We start from the raw sequence: 17937 nt of genomic DNA on the forward strand, positions 1-17937 counted from the left end.
AGCACAAGGGAGAAAGGCAGAGGGAGAGGGAGAAGCAGGTTCCTGACTGAGCAGGGAGCCTGACGCGGGGCTGGATCCCAGGACCCTAGGATCATGACGTGAGCTGAAGGGAGATGCTTAACCGGCCGAGCCACCCAGGTGCCCCTTGGTGAAAATACTTCCTAATGAGCAATTACAGCCAAGACAGTCGTGGCTCCACACTCAACCAGTGAGAGAGGGGTGTATCTTTGGGTCCACTCTGCCTTCCACAGCCCCATCTCCTTGTGTCCACCCAGGGCCTGGCCCCAGGTGGCCCTCCTGGGCTTAGCTGCTTGGCCTCCAGCCTTTAGTCCTTTGCTTCAGTCTCCAGGGAGGTCCTGCCAACTCCTTCAGAGCTCCTGGCCCGGGCCTGTCTGCTGTGTGTGTAGTCTATGTGAGTCTGTGGGTGAGCTGGGTCGGAGCTGGTCTAGGGCATAGGCTCGTGCGGTACTGAGGACAGCTTCCAGGTCAGTGGTGGTTCCAGCACCCCGGGCCGCCACCTGAGAGCCCCAGGCCTTGCCCCCCATGTGGCTGCATACTGCCAGGGCCCAGGCCTCTGCTGTGAAGGCTGGCGTGGCACTCTGGGGACAGATGCAGAAGGGACAGTGATGCAGGGCACCCCTGCCCGCCACCATCCACTCCATCTCCCTCAAGACTGGCATCATGGTGATTAGCTGGGCGCATGGCAGGGGAATCAGGTAAGGAGATGGTGGGGTTTGGGGACGTGGGTGGAGGTTAATGAATGTCTGCTATTTGTTTGCAAGGGATGTGTGGCCTGGAGCAGGGCGGTAATTAGGGGAGCTCATGGTGCCTTTTCTGGTCAGGAGATGTGGTTAGGGCTAAGAGATGGCCCTATGCCCGTCCTGGGGTGTCCCCATACATCCCTTCTACCCTGTCTCGGAGGAATCAAAGGTGGGGAACCATAGGGCTGGACCAGGAAGGGTTGGGGGTGGGGGAGGTTCCTCTCCTCCATCTCTCACCTGGGCCACCTGACAGGCACATAGTACATGCCCCAGCTGTTGGGGGCTGAGGAGGAACACAGAGGTGCCAGGCATCCGCTCACACAGCTGCCGCACCACCTTCACCAGCACCTGGACAAGGGAGGGAGATGGTGAGCCCACTGCTCTCTGGATTCCCAGCTACCTCCCACCAGGGACTCTCCTCCCTCTTCTGAACCCTGGGGCCACCCCCACCCCCAGCACTCACTGAGAGGGACTCGGCGGCAACTGTGTCCACAATCAGGGGCCCCTGAGAGTGCCGCTGCAGCAGCTCCTGGGTTTTCTGTGCAGCCTGGGGGAGGGGGCAGGAAGGATGGCATTAGGCGGGAAGGTAACAGGCCCCAACTTCCACAGTGAGCCCCAGTCCAGAAATTCCCGCCCCCAGCAATGGTCTTCGGCTTTGAACAGAGGTGCCAGGGGCTCTGTGTCCTTCCCTCCCCCCATCTCTGTCCTTTCACCAGAGCTCCAGACCCTCACAAATATGCTACTGAAGGTCAAGGTCTAAGGCTGGAGCCCAGATGGATGAAAGGGGGCGGGAAGAAGGCAGATCTATAGTCAAGGAGCAATGAGGGCTGAATGGCTTAATCAAGTCAGTCTGCTTCCTGGAGGGAGAGTCTGAGCCAGACTCGGGAGTTGAAGGAAAGGCACAGTTTGGCAGAGAGATGTGGCAGGATGGCTTGGTGATGGTGCCCAGTGGGTGGGAGAGGGAGGAGCTGCCCATTCTGCCCCCCATGTCAGGCCAAGAGGCTTCTCGGTGTGCCACTCCAGCAGCTCTGACCATTGCCGAGTGTGTCAGCTGAACCTCTTCTTACCTGCCCCAGCTCCAGCTTCCGAACAGCCGTGTTGGCGCGCCGCTGCAGCCCCTTCAGCGTGGCCTGAAGCTCCCGACGCTGCCACTGGGGCATCACGGCCAGGTCCACGGCCTACAGCCAGAAGCCCATCAGCAGGGCCCTTCTCTGAGCCACAGACTTGGAGTTGGGGCAGGGGGAGGCATGGAGAAGGGAAGAGGGCCAGGAGAAGGTGGGGAGCAGGTCTATGGTGGGGGTGACCCTCACATCGGTAAGTCGTCCCATGTCCTTGGAGAGTCTCTGAGCCGCCACCACATCCTTGCTGCCCTGACTCAGCCGCTCTGTGGCCGCTTCAACCTCCTGGGCCAGATTCTGGCCCACCTCTCGGGCCTATAGGGATGGAACAGAATGTTCAGGGCTGCTTGGCTTACTCTTGCCTCACCAGGATAGGGGCTCAACCCACTGCCAGTGGGCCAAATTAGAAATATGTAACCATCAGGACCACTCAAAGCACTGGCCAATCACAGCAGCTGCCAGCAGCTGGCCCTGCCCTATCCGCATACAGGTCCAAACCCTGCTTCTGCATTGGCATCCCCCAGCCTGAGAGTGTCAGCTGCATGGGCCCCCTCTGCCCCCCATCCCCCAAACAGCAGCCTCCCGGGCCCTGCTGGCATGCTAACCTGCTGGGCCTGCTCCCCGGTGACGGCCAGCAGGCGGGTGGTGCCCCTGGTGAGCTGGCGCTCCCCAACGATGACCAGGTCCCCAATAGCCCCCGTGCGCAACAGGTGCCTGCGGCCAGGGGGACAGAGAAGGAAGTCGGTGGGGACGGTGGCACAGGAAAGAGCAGCCTCAGCTCCGAACCAGTGGCTTGTGGCTCCAGAGACCAGAGAAGGGTGAGGACCTGGGGCCCCAGGTGGGGGCAAGCAGGCAGGCAGGCAGGAGTGACTCACGTCCCACAGCACAGCTCCACAGAGGTCTGCAGTGCAGCTCGGGAGCCCGGGTCCAGTGCATGGGCTACAGGCACCCCCACCGACACCACCCGCACAGGATCTGGGTACACCTGAGGGTGGGAGGGAACAAGTCTGTTACCCAACCTGTGTGTGGGGATGTAGGGGGCAGGTGATCTTCAGTGGTGGGGGGCGGGCAGCTCACCTCATCCAGACACCGTAGGCCAGGGACATGGGCAGTGCGTGCCAGGGCCACGTCCTCCACGTACACTGGCTTGTCCTGTGCCACAGCGTCTCGCACAGTGCACTCCACTGCCCGGAGCTGCTGTGAGGTCAGTGGAGCCTGGTGGGGTGGAGGGAAAACGGACAGACTGAGAGGAAGTCAGCTCCACGCCAGTAACTGACACGGCAAGAAGCAGTCAGCTGGCTGACTACCCTCTGCTGCTGAAACAGTGGCTAGCCCAGAGCGGAGCTCACTCAGCCTTCAAGGAGCAGGCAGTTCTTTTCCTCAGAAAGCTACCTGGGAGTAGGGCCTGCTGGGAACTAAAGGCCTTTCACTAGGCACTAAAAGTTAATGAAGAATCGAACATGTTCTTCTCTACCGAGGGAGCACCCAACAAGGGGCAGCCCAACAGAAGAGAAACCCAGGAATGCGGGGAGGGGGGGTGTGGGGGCAAGGACGGAGCCTGATGTGCAAGAAGGGAAGGGAGACAGGGGAGGGAGGGCAGCTCGGTTGGAGCAAGAAGGTCTTGGGTGACAGCAGGAACAAGGAAGCTGGGTAGCTGGAGGTGAAAGGAGGGTTCTGGACACCGTCTGGCCGGCCCCCTCCCTGGTGCACCAGGAGCCTAAGGGCAAGATGCCCCCCCACGGCCTCATGGTGACTGAGCCATGGGAGGCCCAGGTCTTTGGGCTGGCTGAACCCCCAACACCCCCACCCCCCACCTGACTACCTCCCTGTAAGCCTGCTGCATCACCTGAAGCCCTTCTGCACCCGCTCACCTGCGTGGCCAGGTCAAAGCGCAGGCGCTCAGGATTGAGATGGGAACCTCGCTGCTCCGTGCCAGGGCCCAGGGCCTGCCGCAGCGCCCAGCTGAGCAGGTGGGTGGCCGTGTGCTTCTTCATGCAGCCTAGACGCCAGGCCTGAAACACTTTGGTCACCCAGGATGCTGGGGCGTGGGGAGAGTTGAGAGGCAGCAGGATATCCCGAGTATCAGTGGTGGGGTTCTTACCTCATCCACGTGGAGCTGCACCTGGTCCCCCACCTTCAGGTCCTCAGGGGCCACAGCCTCATGTAGGATGAAGCCTCCACAGACCTGGGCCCGGGCCACTGGGAATAGCACATCCTGAGGAAGGGCAGGGGCCATGGCTCTAGAGTGGCAGCTTGTAGCTTTTCCCTCCCCTTGGTTCCCTTCCCAGCTTGGGCCTGCCGGGGGCAGAAATTCACTCGTGTGTGTGTGTGTGTGTATGTGTGTGTCTCTCACCTCCTGGTCCACCCGCGTTAGGTAGCCTCGGTCTGAAGCCTGACCCCCCTGTTCGGCGTAGAAGTTGGTTTTGTCCAAGAGGAGGCCAAAGCGCTGGCCCTTCCCCACGGAGGCCACGGCAGTCCCATCCTCTGTATACAGCTGGAGCACCTGGGCCTCACAGGTGCTGAACTCTGCCATGGAGAAGAACCATTATCGGTGCTAGGCCATGGTATGGGACCTGGGATGTGGGTCTGTGCCTTACTTGAAGCCAACAGGCACGTGGCTGGAGAGGACGGGCCCCTTTCGGGTGTGACAGCGACCCCTGGGGGCTATCCCAGGAATGTGCAGGGCCGGGAGCAACCATGGCCACCCTCCTTCCTGTCACAGCCTTCCTTCCCCGGTCACCTCCAGGTACACCTGTGGCCACCAGGATCCGTCCAGACTCTCACCATAACCCCCGCTGGGTCGCAGGGAGTAGTTGTACTTGGGACTGTCATCCGTTGGAGGCACCCCTCGGCGCTGCAGCTCCCCCAGTGCATGGACACTAAGCTGCAGTCCCTGCTCCTGAACAGGTTCAGCCTGCTGTGACCGGTGCTGCGGGATGGGCAGATGCGTTTGGAAGGGGCACGTGGATGGTGCCATGGGAAGCCTCCCTGAAGCCCTGTCCCTGCCACACACGGCTGTGTGGACCCTGCAGCCCCTTGCAGTAAGCTGCTAGGGCTTGGCTGGCTGCTAGACCCTGGGCTGGTCAGTGAACGGGCCTTCACGCAGGGTCCCAGGATCAGGCCTCCCTCCCACCCCTCACCCACTGCTGCCCTTGGAGGTCCCCTCTCTAGGCCACTATGCTGGTCTCTCCCCTTCTGCTCCTGGTCAGCCCATTGCACTTGGATTCTCGCAAGGCTATGGGTCATTCAGAGGTGAGGGGTCAGACCCCACCTCAGCCTCCTGTTGTCCTTAAGAGTTCCTCCCCCAGGAACTCAGGGCTGGGGATCAGGTTGTCCCCAAAGAACCCTGGGACGGTGTTCCCCAGCCTGCACCTGGGCATCCTCCTGGGCCAGTCGGGCTAGCCCAGCCGAGTCCAGCTGGACACCTTTCTCCTCCAGCATCAACTCTAGCAGGTCCAGGGGGAGCCCCAAGTTCCCAGACAGCGATAAGGACCAGGCCACTTCAGCTTTGAGGAAGGAAGACAAAGGGTGTTGGGGTGGGGGGGCAAGGGTCAGGATAGCCCAAAGGGAAAGGAATGAGGGAGCAGTAAGGGCCAGGGCTAAGCACACAGAAGCTACCAGGTGCCAAGCACAAGTGTCTCCTGCCTACCCCACTAGGTCCAGGACAAGGGTTAGGCCAGAGTTGAGGGTAACCCAGGGTACCCCTTTGTCATCTGTCATTTCAGAGGACATGGGAAGCTCATTCCAGGCAAGAAGCCAGCCTTGGGAAGCAGGGACTGGAGGCAGGGCCAGCTGGGCAGTGGGGAAGTGGAGAGAATCAGGGTGGTGTCTGGCAACAGAGAGGTCTGGGTGTTGGGAGACAGTGTAGGGAAAGGGGCATGGGGCAATGTGGGTGTGGATGCTAGGCACAGGCCTGCCCGAGCTCCCTTTTCTGCCTGCCCTGGCTCGCCTGCGTGAGGCTGTCACACCTTGGCCAGGCACCTCACTCACCAGGGAACAGTTTAGCAGGCCCCAGGCGCCTCAGGGTCCGGTCAATGATCCGTCGACCCCGCTGCAGGGAGGCCAGGAAGGCGGCCTCGTCCTCTGATATCAGGCTGGCTATCTGAACCAGGGCAGGGAGGGACTAGAGTTAGACCTCCTCTGAAGGAGAGCCGCTCTCCACCCCGTCTTGCTGGCCCCTGCCTCCCATCTGAAGCCAGTACCTGGGCTGAGTTCTTCTGTAATTCTGGATAAGCGTCCCCCTGAGGGAGGTGGAGGGTTGAGAAGGTGTGAAAGGCAACTGACCCACTCTGTAACTCCCCACCCTGGGCCTCCCTGAGGATACCTGCCTGGGGAGCTCAGCTCAGATCGAAGGATGGGGAATGGAGCCAAATAGGGAATACAGGAGGAAGGGGATCCCAAACTCAAAGGCTCAGCTGCCCGGGCAAGGAGACCTCCTGAGGGCTCCCTACTTCTTGTATGCAATCCCAGTTTTCTCAGCCCCATAGGACCTGGGCTGGACACTTAGGGTAGGGAGCCTAGGCTGGGGGCACTGTCTGGGCTCAGCTGCAAGCTTCCTGAGTACCCAGGGAGGCTCAGAAGGGTAAGCTCTGCCCTCACCAGTGTCTCCACCACGATGGGCACCAGGCTGCTGAGGAGGCCAGGCGGTGCTCGCAACACCTCTGTAGAGAAGCGCACAGCTCGACGGAGGATCCGACGGAGAACCAGCCTAGAGGGGTTCAGAGGCCAGCTATGAACCCCCAGCCTCCCTTGGTCAGCACTATGGAGAGTGGGGAGGGCAAGGTCCAGAGTGTGTGCTCTCCATTTGGAGCCCTCACCCTTCCCCCACTCCTCCTGCCATCTCCTTCCTTCCTCACCCCTGCAATCCCCCAGCAGCACACGCCTCTCCCTGCAGCCCTTCCAGACTCACGGGGCGCCTGACATTCCAGGGTAGACGCCATCAGCGATGCAGATACTGAGCGTGCGGATGTGGTCGGCCACCACACGGTACGCCATGTCTGTGCGCCCCTCGTCAGCTGCTCCTACCCGGCCCAAGTAAGGGGGTGCCCCGCAACCCTGGCAAGTGGGAGACAAGGAGATGTGGCTGCTGGCCCTGCCTAACGTGGCCCAGGTGGGGTACTCTTCATCAGCACCAGAGCATCTGCCCTACCCTGTAAAGCCAATCACATCTGGAACACAGAGAAGCTTCCAACATGAAAGGGAGTTGCTCCATGTCCCGCCGGGGCCACATTCAGCACTAACAATGATCATGGCTGTGATCACGTACTGAATTTCTGCTATCAGAATGAGTGGGTGCTTGAATGACACGTTGTCTAATATCCAAAACATGCTGCTCTGGTATTACTGGCCTCTTTTTAAAAAGAGGAAACAGAGGCTTAGAGGAGCTAGCTGAATGCCACAAGGCCATGCATCATATCACATTGCACTGGAGCAGATCTGAGATCTGAATCTGGCCTGCCTGAGCTCAGGCGCTCTCCATGGCCCACACCCACTCCTCCAACCTCTGTGGGGAGCAGGGAGGGAGGGTGTAAGTTGTAAGCTGTGCCTACATGGAAGTGCTCGGAATCAGATGCCTGGTCCATCCAGCTCCACGCCTAGAGCTCCAAATCTGTGTCTTGGTGGCACTTCCCTCCTGCCCCCCACCCCCACCCCCATGAACAGTCCTGCCACTTACCATGCTACTCCACTCAAAAACTCAGGAGCAGGCCTTGACTTTTATTTCCCCATCCCATCCCATCCCACCCATCACTGGGGCCTTTTGCTCCTACGTCTGTGAGATCTTTCAAATCAATTACTCTTCTCCACTTCCACAGCTACCAGCCTAACCCCTGCTTTACTGTCTCTTCTCTGGATGATGAACTAGCCTCCCAGTTGGCTTCTTAGTGTCATCTCAGGTCTCCCTCCAGCCCACCCTCCCCAGGGCAACAAGAGTGGCCTGCCCCACCTCAGAACACTTCTCACCACACTTAGAATAAAAGCCCCACTTTGGACTTCAAGGCCCCACAAGGTTTGACTCCAGCCTTTCTTTGTACGGTAGATTGTCTGCAAAAAGGGCCACAATCCTTTCCTTTTCCATGTGCGTGCCACTTTACAGTGTGACCACAGCTGCTTCCCATCCAGGGACAGAATCTATTTCTCTATTCCTTGAACCTGGGCTAGCCTGGTGACTTGCTTCGGCAAACAGAATGAGGTGCAGCTCACACTGCTCTGAGCCTAGGCCTCAAGAGTCCTCGTGTGCGCCTGCTTTTCTTAAAACCTTGCTGAGCTGTGATGTGATGTGAACAAGCCCCAGCTAGCCTGCTGCTTGACACAGCCTGGTCCCCCGTGTTGCCCCAAACAGCAAGCCAGCCAGCCAGCCAACCGATCCTCAGAAGTAGAACTGCCTCGCAGCTGACTACAGATGTATGAATGAACTCAAGAAAACCAAATGACCTGACAAAGCCCAGCCAATCTTGCTAGCCCACAGGCTTATACACCAACTAACTGGTTGTTACTTTAAACTACAAAGTGGTAGGTGGTTTGTTAGACAGTGAAATCTCAGGGACACATTCTCCAGCTATATCCCATGTGATTCTTCTTTAGTTAGCTGGCCACTTTTGTGTTCCTTTCTTGCCTCAGGGCCTTGGTACCTGCTGTCCCCTCTACCTGAAATGAGCTTCCTGTGGCTGGCTCTTCCTCTTTCAGGTTCCAGCTCAGAGATCATGTCCTTGGTGAGCCTTCCCCAAACACTTGCTGTAAGAGCCCTCTGGACCCAACCCCCTCCTACTTACTATCACCCATGTTTACTGCCAGGTTACAATCTGCATTCTTGTTTAAATCTGCCATCTTGTTCTTAAATACATTTACTTATTATTTATCTCTTAGACTACAATGTAATCTCCATGATCTCTTTTCTGTTCACTGCTGTTCTGCCATACCAAACACAAAGGACTTCGCCCACAGGAGGCACTCAACACATATTTTTTGAATAAATGAAGGAAGGAGTTAGGGGTAATATTAGGTAATAAACATGAACCCCAACCTCATTTTTGACTCTGGTATCCTTGATCGGTCATTGTTTATGAAGAGTTCTTAATAAAGATGGAAAGCCAAAGCTGGAAGGGAAGAGGCAGGCTCACCTGGTGTATGGCCTTGAGCAGTGGGGAAAAGAGGTCGGTGTCGTAGGTGGAGTGTGTGCCTTGCAGCACGGCCACCAGCCTTTCCAGGCCCATTCCTGTGTCCACGTGCCGCTGGGGCAGGGGCTGCAGGCTTCCATCTGCCTCTCTGGCCAGGGAAGGGTATGCAAGGTGAGGCCCCACACAGGATTACAGGGGTGAGGCAGATGCCCGTGCAGGGGAGGAATGAGAGGGGGCTGACAGTGGGAGGAACCAGAAGGCAGTTTCTACCCCTCTCCACCAAAGGCAGACAGTGATGGCCTTAGTTCATATATGTACTTTCTTGTAAAGGGTGATCTCTACTCACACCCCTGCTCGGGCCCTTGCCTGAATCCACATGTCCCCTTTCTGGGATAGAATTCTCTGCCTTGAGAAGGAGACAGGTCAAAGCTAAAAGAAAATCTTAATAGATCATGAAGCTCAGCTTCAGCATGTGATAAAAAAGCTGAGGACTGAAAGCAGCAGTGACTAGTATAACCATTATGAGCATAGTTGGTTGGGCATCTGACTCTTGACTTTGGCATGGGTCATGATCTCGGGGTCATGGGATCAGGCCCTGCATTGGGTTCTGCGCTGAGGAAGCTGCTTGGGATTCTCTCTCTCTTTCTGCACTGCCCCCTGCTCCTTTGTGCTCCCCCACTAAGTAAATAAATAAACTGTTATGAGCACAGACTAGGGTTAAATCAGTTATTATCTGAAAAGTACTTAGAAATGTGCCTGGCACACAGTAAGCACCATTTAAATGTTTGGGTTTTCTTGTAAGAAATGGATCAAAGTCTCCTGACTGCTACCTTTTCCACTTCTGGCCAGGGATTTCCCTCCCGCTTCAGCCCCTATTACCTGTTGTGTTGAATGAAGACCAGATTCCAAAGCTCCACCAGCTGGGGGGCTCCCACTCTACCAGCGAGGTCATAGTGGATCTCGGTACACGGTCCACAAGGGCCAGTGTCCCCCATCTCCCAGAAGTTCTCTTGGGGTCCAAAGGAAAGCACATGGCTGGCAGGCACCCTGAGAAGAAAGCCAAGTGAGTGGTAGGGAGACAGACAAACCTGAGAGCCAGAACCCTCTCGGCCATGAAAGCCTCTCCATTAAGCTCAGCGAGAGGACAAATAGGGCTGACTCCAGTCTCCTAGGATTCGCTGAGATTCTGAGGACTGATGCTGATACTATTTGCCAGTCCTCTTGCCCTCCAGAAGTGGACATAATGGGCAGAGGCAAACTTACCCTAAGCTGAGCCAGATGTCCCTGCTCTCCAGGTCTGGGTCCAACCCTGCCTTGGGATCACCACCAAAGTAGGAGACCCAAAGCCTGTCCTCAGGGATCCCATAGACCTGAGTCAGCAGCTCCCAGGCCATGCTGCAAGCCTCCTCCTGCAGGGGAAACCCACATGGGGTGGGAGGAGGAACATGGTGAGAAGAGGGCCCCAGTGAAGTGCCAATCAAGCCACATGAGTTTCAGCCCTCAGCTTAAGACAAAATTCCACTGCCCATCTTGTTTCCAGAACAAACCTGGACCATTTCTGTTTGAAATTTTTTTTCCCCCTGCCCAGGAAGCTCATTTCCTCCTCTAAATCCTTTCTTTCAAGTCCCATCCTTTTCATGAAATTGTCTTTCTACCCTAAGCTGGGCTGATTTCTAACTCCTGCATTTTAGTATTTCTGCCTGACCATTTATTCATATAATTACTGATTAGCCATTAGGCAAGAAGCACAGTCCTGGCCCTCAAAGAGCTTACAATCCAATACAGAAGTGAAACACATTCCTCCCATACATGTTCACCTAGCACTTCGCCTCTGCGTCCAGTATGAGTCCTGTCTAAGCAGACACTAAGAATGGAGACAGGACTAATCCCCAGCCCCTTCTTGGTTGACTACTGACCCTTTCTTAAATCCAGGGCTTCCTGGAGACTCACTTTAAAATATTCACCCCCAAAAGCCCAATTGCCGAGCATCTCGAAGAAGGTATGATGGGAAAGGTCTCGGCCCACATCCTCCAAGTCGCTGTGGCGTCCTCCGGCCCTCACACACTTCTGGCTGTTTGCCACACGTCGGAAACCTGCCATCTCGCTTCGTGGATTCACAGTGCCCAGGAAGATTGGCTTGAACTGGAAACACATGAAGATCTCAGTTCTCATTCCGTAGCAGAAAGGAGAGGTGGGGAGTGGGGTATTCAGACTCTTACTGTACCCCTCAGAGTGCAGTGTGGTCTTGGCCAAGGGGCAATCTGGGAGCCTGGAGGCACCCATCTCCAGTGTGCATGGAACAGACAAAGGGTAGATAAATCATGAAACAGAGACCCTCTGCTAGTAAACTAGGCAAGGTAAAAGAGGGCTGGTAACAGGGCACTGAATGGCTTCATCCTCCATTTCAGCTTTTCCAAACCACACCCAATAACCTCAGGGTATGAAACCAAGACCACAGGGCAGGTCTCACAAGCCAGCATTTAACAGCCTCTAAGGTTAACATACTCCCCTTCCTCGCCCATTTTACAGATGAAGACAAATTCAGAGGGTAAATGGTGCTCAAAGTCAAAAGCTTAGAGAACACAGTCTAGCAATACTAATTATTAGTTATCTTTATTTAAAGCATGAATAAATGAAGCCAGACTTCCCCCACCAGTCTGCCCCCATAAAAGTCCACACCCACCATTTTTTTTTTTTTTTTCTAACTGAGAGAGAGATCACAAGTAGGCAGAGAGGCAGGCAGAGAGAGGGGGAGCAAGCTCCCCGCTGAGCAGAGAGTCCGATGCGGGGCTCGATCCCCAGACCCCGAGATCATGACCCGAGCTGAAGGCAGAGGCTTAACCCACTGAGCGACCCAGGCGTCCCACACATCCTGCATTCTTGGACCTAAAACTCAACCCAAACCCTGAAGTTTCCAAGTGGAGCCTTCCCCAAGCCCAAACTCGTGTCCCCAACCACTTAGCCCAATCACGAACTGCCCCCCTTCCCCAGAAGCCATGAGCTCCGCCCCTCTCTTCTTTCGCCCAATCCCGCGGCGCCTTTCTCCAGGGGAGGGTTGGGTGGGGTGGGAAATTACAAACTCCGCCCCCGACAAGGGTGGCTCAGCCCCCACCTGGTTCATGCCGGCATTGACGAAAAGCAAACTGGGGTCGCCACGGGGCCGTACGGAAGCGGACGGCACCAGGCGGTGGCCATGGCGGTCCCGAAAGAAGTTCAGGAAGGCGTCCCGTACGGCCGTGGCCTGGGCTGGAGGGGGCTCGGATGAGAGCGGCTGACGGCTGGGGCTCACCCATAGGGGCGACCTTCGAATGGCCCGCCTCAGTCGCCCGGCGGCGGCTGCCATCGATACCGCCATCTTAACTTGGGGCAGTGACTTCACGGGGTCAAAGGGCACCGTCTATATATATAGACGGTGACTTGGAAAGGAAGCCGCGCGGTTTTTACAGCGGTCCCTGGCGGTAGGAGGACTCAAGGCAGCCTCTACTGCCCAGGTAGAGTGATTGGGAAGGGGACTTAAGCGGGATTAGGTTTAGCTAGCACAGCTGCCTGACACCTGGTAGGCCCTTAATTCATTCGTCATTAAACAAATATTCGCTTAGAGCCTACTAGTGCTAGGCATTGTTTTAGGCCCTTAAGGTATATTAGTCACAACTTTAACAAAAATTCTTGCTCTCCAGAAATCTATATTGTAGTAGTAATTGTTACGTTTATTAATTTTGCAAGGTTACAGTTGGAGTTGAAGTGAACAGACATGGATTCAACTTCATGTGTCTGCACGTGTGTATGTTTGTGTTTCCGGGCCGAGGGAAGAAGGCAGAGTGCCAAGAGAGGTAATATCAGCATTCATTCAAGAAGCATTCAGTAGGGGCGCCTGGGTGGCTCAGTAGGTTAAGCCTCTGCCTTCCGCTCAGGTCATGATCTGGGGGTCCTAGGATCGAGACCGCATCGGGCTCTCTGCTCAGCAGGGAGCCTGCTTCCCCCTCTCTCTCTGCCTGCCTCTCTGCCTACTTGTGATCTCTGTTTGTCAAATAAATAAATAAAATCTTTTTTTAAAAAATTAAAAAAAAGGGGCACCTGGGTGGCTCAGTGGGTTAAAGCCTCTGCTTTCGGCTTAGGTCATGATCCCAGGGTCCTGGGATCGAGCCCCACATCGGGCTCCCTGCTCCGCGGAGAGCCTGCTTCCTCCTCTCTCCCTGCCTGCCTCTCTTGCCTATTTGTGACCTCGTCTGTCAAATAAATAAATAAAATCTTAAAGAAAAAAAAAATTAGGGGCGCCTGGGTGGCTCAGTAGGTTAAGCCTCTGCCTTCGGCTCAGGTCATGATCCCAGGGGCCTGGGATCGAGTCCCGCATTGGGCTCTCTGCTCAGCAGGGAGCCTGCTTCTCCTCATCTCTCTCTCTCTCTGTCTGTCTCTCTGCCTATTAAAAAAAAAAAAAAAAAAAAAAAAAAAAAACAAAAAAAAAATTAAAAAAGAAAAAAAAAAAAGAAGCATTCAGTAAGGCACCTGGATGGCTCAGTGGGTCAAGTGTCTGCCTTCTGCTCAGGTGATGATCTGGGGATCCTGGGATTGAGTCCCGTGTAGGGCTTTGTGCTTGGCGGGAGTGTGCTTTTCCCTCTCCCTCCCCCTGCTCCTTCTCTCTCTCTCTCTCTCTCACTCACTTGATCACTCTCTCTCTCTTAAGTAAATAAATATATATATATACTTAAAAAAAAAATATATATATATCGATTACAAACTATGTGCCAGGCACTGTTCTAGACACTTGCCGATGCCCTTTGTCCTTGGCATTGGAAATGACCATTTTGTTCTAAGGGACAGAAGCAGACCCTTTGGAACAGGAGTGTAGGGGGGACTGAAGCCAAACAGCATCTGCTCCATTATTAATTGCATAATAACGTTTGGTCTTTTAATTTGCCTGGGGATTAGAGAGAATCCAGGTTGTCAGAGCAAGATGAAGCTGTTGACCAACAGCTTCAGGGATTTCTCTCTCTCTCAGCTTCCCAAAGCCTTAGGGTTTTGTGTGCTTTGCATTAGGGTAAGAGAGATCCACCTCCTGCTTCTGTCTTTATCTCTATGGTAACAGCCCTGACCATGATGCCAACACAGGCCCTTGTGGGTACAGCCGGAGTCCTCATGGGGCATCTCATAATAACCTCTGCTCTGGGTTTAGGAAATTAAGCAGGTTAAGAAGAGACATTGCCAAGATTGAAGCTCAAGAGGGACAGCAGAGCTGAAATCAGTGTGTTCACCTACAAGGTTTCAGTCATCCCTGTGGGCTCTTTTGGTCATTCTTTATGAGTTATGTTATTTAGGGACTTTTGAAACATGGTTTCCTTGGGAAATGTTTAGTCTTTTTTGGACTTGAGTTTCTATAGCAATAGTGAATTGTCAGCTTTGTATTCTGACAGAGCACATATCATCGATCCCGTGATCCTCTGTTTCTTCCCTTGCCCACGTAAATTAAAAGAGTTGTTTTGAAAGTGCGTTTCGCCTGTTTTGGCTTTTCCAATGTTTTTGGAACAGGAACCCAAAGCCAGATGGGGATTTCTGTGAGATTGATGATCTTGAGACAAGACTGTGAAATTCTTCCCCAAACTGAGATGGGAGTGTTTTGCTCGAGAAATCTAGCTGGGGCCTCTGATGTCAACTTTCTTTCTTTTTCAGATTTTTTTCCTAGAAACTTTTTGTATTATAGTAGGAACTCCGTGGTTCTTTTTGTTTTTATTTATTTATTTATTTGACAGACAGAGATCACAAGTAGGCAGAGAGGCAGGCAGAGAGGCAGGCAGAGAGAGAGAGAGGAGGAAGCAGGCTCCCCGCAGCAGAGAGCCTGATGCGGGGCTGGATCCGAGGACCCTGAGATCATGACCTGAGCTGAAGGCAGGGGCTTTAACCCACTGAGCCACCCAGGTGCCCCAGGAACTCCGTGTTTTTAAAGATTTTATTTATTTATTTTAAAGAGAGAGCATAAATAAGGTGAGGGGAGAAGCAGAGGGAGAGTGGGAGGGAGAGGGAAAGAATCTTTAGCTGACTCCATGCTGACAGCAGAGCCTGACTGGGGGCTTATTCTCATGACCCTGAGATCATGACCCTAGCCAAAACCAAGTGTTGGACACTTAACCAACAGCCACCTACGTGCCCCAGAAACTCTGTGTTTTTAGACTAACATGGATCTAGTATGGAGCCATGGATTTTTTTTTCCCAAACAGCTTTATTGAAATATAATTCACATACCCTCCAAGTCACCCATTTAAAATGTGTACAATTCAGTGACTTTCAGTAGGTGCACAGAGTCCTTATCTGTTACCATAATCACTTTCATCACCCCAAAAGAGACCTCATACCCTTTAGCAGTAGACCAATCCCCCCAGCCCTCTCAGCCCTAGGAAATTCTAATCTAGTTTTTGTCTCTGTTGATTTGCTTATTCCGAACATGTCATATAAATGGAATAACACAATATATGGCCCTTTGTACCTGGTTTACTTAGCATAATGTTTCCAAGTTTCGTCCAAGTTAAAGCATGTATTGTGGATTTTTAGAAATGCATTTGTTGGAGTTGTTCTCTGTTTAAAGAAGAGTTTTCCCTCCATCTTATTATTTTGTCCCTGCCATTAAAAAATGATTATTTTCTTTTCTTTAAATGTGGTATTCTCTGCTAAGTCAGTTCCTTTTTTCCCCAGGGAAGCCAAGTGGTTCTTTTAGGATTGCGATGTATCTGTTCTGATTTGCCACTGTCCTCCGAAGAGGAAGTGAAGCTTAAGGCCTGCAGTTTCTCAGGATAGATACTCATGGAGAGAACTCACCAGACTGGGAAGTTACTGACCTGGGAACTTCTCTCAGTAGTACGTACCATCTTTCTTAGTATTTGTAAAACTTTCATTTTTGGGAGCGGGGGAGTGCCTGGGTGGCTCAGTTATTAAGCGTCTGCCTTCGATTCACGCCATGATCTTGGGGTCCTGAGATTGAGCCCCAAGTCAGGCTCTCTGCTCAGAGGGGAGTGTGCTCTATCCCTCCCTTTGTCCCTCCCCCTGCTTTTATGCGCGTGCTCTTTCTCTCAAATAAATAAATAAATAAATAAATATCTTTTTTTTTTTTTTAAAGATTTTATTTATTTATTTGACAGAGAGAGAGATCACAAGTAGGCGGAGAGTCAGGCAGAGAGAGAGAGAGAGAGAAGCAGGCTCCCGCTGAGCAAAGAGCCCGATGCGGGGCTCGATCCCAGGACACTGAGATCATGACCTGAGCCGAAGGCAGCGGCTTAATCCACTGAGCCACCCAGGCGCCCCTAAATAAATAAATATCTTAAAAGAATTTCATTTTGGGGTTTAAAATGCAAACTGAATCTGTTTCCTGGAAGCTAGCTGTTCAGCTGGGGTTGAGTGCTGCTCTCCCTGGGTCTGAGATTGCCCCTGTGTTGTTTGACTTACTTATCTTGGCAGGTCCAAGATGCCCATTCTTTGAGCCTTCTCTTTTCACCTTATTCATGAGAAGCGACGCCCTTAATCTGGGAATGGAAATGGTCCTTCCTGATTTCCTTATTGGCTTTGAGAGCAGGAACCTGAGGTCAGTGATGCATTCTGTCCTGGACTGATGGTCAGAGGAGACACAAGGGAATTTTTACCCTTACTGAGCATAGGGAACTCAGCTTTGGGAACTTCCTCATCATAAAAGCGGTCTTTCAGTGTCGAGGTTAAAAGTTCAATCTATAAGAGGTATTCCTAGTTTTATTTATTTATTATGGCTTTGCCTTATTTGGATTGTGAAAGCAATGCTTGTCAAACTTCAGTATGCATAGGGATTTTCTGGGATCTTGTTTAAAATGAAGACACTGATTCAGTAGGTCTGGGTAAGCTCGAAATTCTATATATCTAGCAGGCTCCTAGGTGATGCTGTTCCTAGCCTACTAGACCACACCTTGAGTGACTGTGACAGAAAACTCGTGGGAAGAATCGGGACACAAACTTTTGCTTGGCGCGGGGTCTTAGGGCTTGGGTGTTCCTGGGCTCTCCCCTTTCTCCCTGAGTGAGTGGGTGGAGCTAGGAGCTCCTCTTGCGCATGCGTACTTCCTCTCACCCGCTTCAGCTCGGGTCCAGGCGAGGGTGGCGTCTGCATCCTCCTGTTGCTAAGAGATAAGGAGGTCTAGGGGAGCGGTGGCGAGCAGGGGAGAGGAGCTGACGCCCCGGAACCGAGCGAGGACATGGGGTCGCGGGTGATGGGGCTCCACGGATCAGAGCCTCCTGAGATCCGGAATTCAGCGAATTGTGGACCCTCAGTGTTGCAATACTCGCGTTTATCCTTACGCATTTTTAAAATAATTACATTTTAAATGGTTATAAGTACCTACCTGTCCTCGAGTTGCCTCTTGGCCAGGAAAATCCAAAATATTTTCTATCTGGCCCTTTGGGAAAAAAAGCCTAACCCCTTAGGGATGCCTTTGGGAAAAAAAGCCTAACCCCTCAGGGATGCCGTGTTAGAGGTGGTTTTTCTTTCTAATATATACTTTTTCTAAATCACGTAATAAAACACAGATGTAGAAAAGTCGACTGAACCAAATGTATAGCTTAATTATTAGAAGGCAAACATCTTTTTATCCCCAACCAGATCGCAAAATAGAACTGTGCAACAACCCTAGGAGCCCTCCTTGGACTCCCCCTACCCAACCACCTTCCTCTTTCCAAAGGTAACTGCTCCCCTGTCTTGCACAGTAATCACAATTTGGGGTACCTTTATAGTTTTATCACCCTTATCAGATCCTTAGATATATTTTAAAAGCTTACTTGAAATGCATTTTCAGTCTTTTTATCTGTGGATTCCCTCCTAATCTTCTCCTTTTTCTTATAATGTTAGGATTTTTCGCAGTCTGTTTTTGCTGGCTGCATATTCAATGTTCAACTCACTTAACATGTTCTTCTGCCCCCTCTTATTTCAATCAAATTAGCTTG

The 17937-nt window shown here is 53.1% G+C and overlaps 1 protein-coding gene across 2 annotated transcripts; it reads right to left on the bottom strand.

Moving 5' to 3' along the window:
• Window positions 1-89: 89 nt before the first annotated feature.
• AARS2 (alanyl-tRNA synthetase 2, mitochondrial) lies at window positions 90-12377 on the bottom strand. 2 transcript variants are annotated; one of them, XM_032340129.1, is made up of 22 exons: window positions 12107-12377; window positions 10945-11136; window positions 10258-10403; window positions 9874-10041; window positions 8998-9142; window positions 6789-6934; window positions 6479-6587; window positions 6082-6120; window positions 5870-5981; window positions 5252-5385; window positions 4664-4808; window positions 4233-4405; window positions 3981-4094; window positions 3751-3891; window positions 2957-3094; window positions 2755-2864; window positions 2485-2593; window positions 2072-2194; window positions 1829-1939; window positions 1225-1308; window positions 999-1109; window positions 90-599 (listed from the first exon to the last, which is right to left on the bottom strand). In XM_032340129.1, the coding sequence occupies exons 1-22, from the start codon at window positions 12347-12349 to the stop codon at window positions 369-371; spliced, it is 3024 nt and encodes a 1007-aa protein (XP_032196020.1). In that variant the 5' UTR covers window positions 12350-12377; the 3' UTR covers window positions 90-368. The 2 variants fall into 2 exon arrangements, with proteins under 2 accessions (XP_032196020.1, XP_032196021.1); XM_032340130.1 differs by lacking the exon at window positions 6082-6120.
• Between the last annotated feature and the right edge of the window lie 5560 nt (window positions 12378-17937).

The sequence above is a fragment of the Mustela erminea genome, chromosome 4, assembly GCF_009829155.1.
Source record: "Mustela erminea isolate mMusErm1 chromosome 4, mMusErm1.Pri, whole genome shotgun sequence".
Taxonomy (NCBI): Eukaryota; Metazoa; Chordata; class Mammalia; order Carnivora; family Mustelidae; genus Mustela; species Mustela erminea.

Bases quoted from the DNA above. Each gene is read 5' to 3' on its own strand.
- AARS2 (XM_032340129.1), bottom strand. From the start codon at position 12,349: ATGGCGGTATCGATGGCAGCCGCCGCCGGGCGACTGAGGCGGGCCATT. The intron at 9,143-9,873 runs GTAATAGGGGCT...TTCCCTGGCCAG, and splicing joins GTCTTCATTCAACACAACAG to AGAGGCAGATGGAAGCCTGC. The intron at 2,594-2,754 runs GTGAGTCACTCC...CCCTGGCCGCAG, and splicing joins GTGGAGCTGTGCTGTGGGAC to GCACCTGTTGCGCACGGGGG.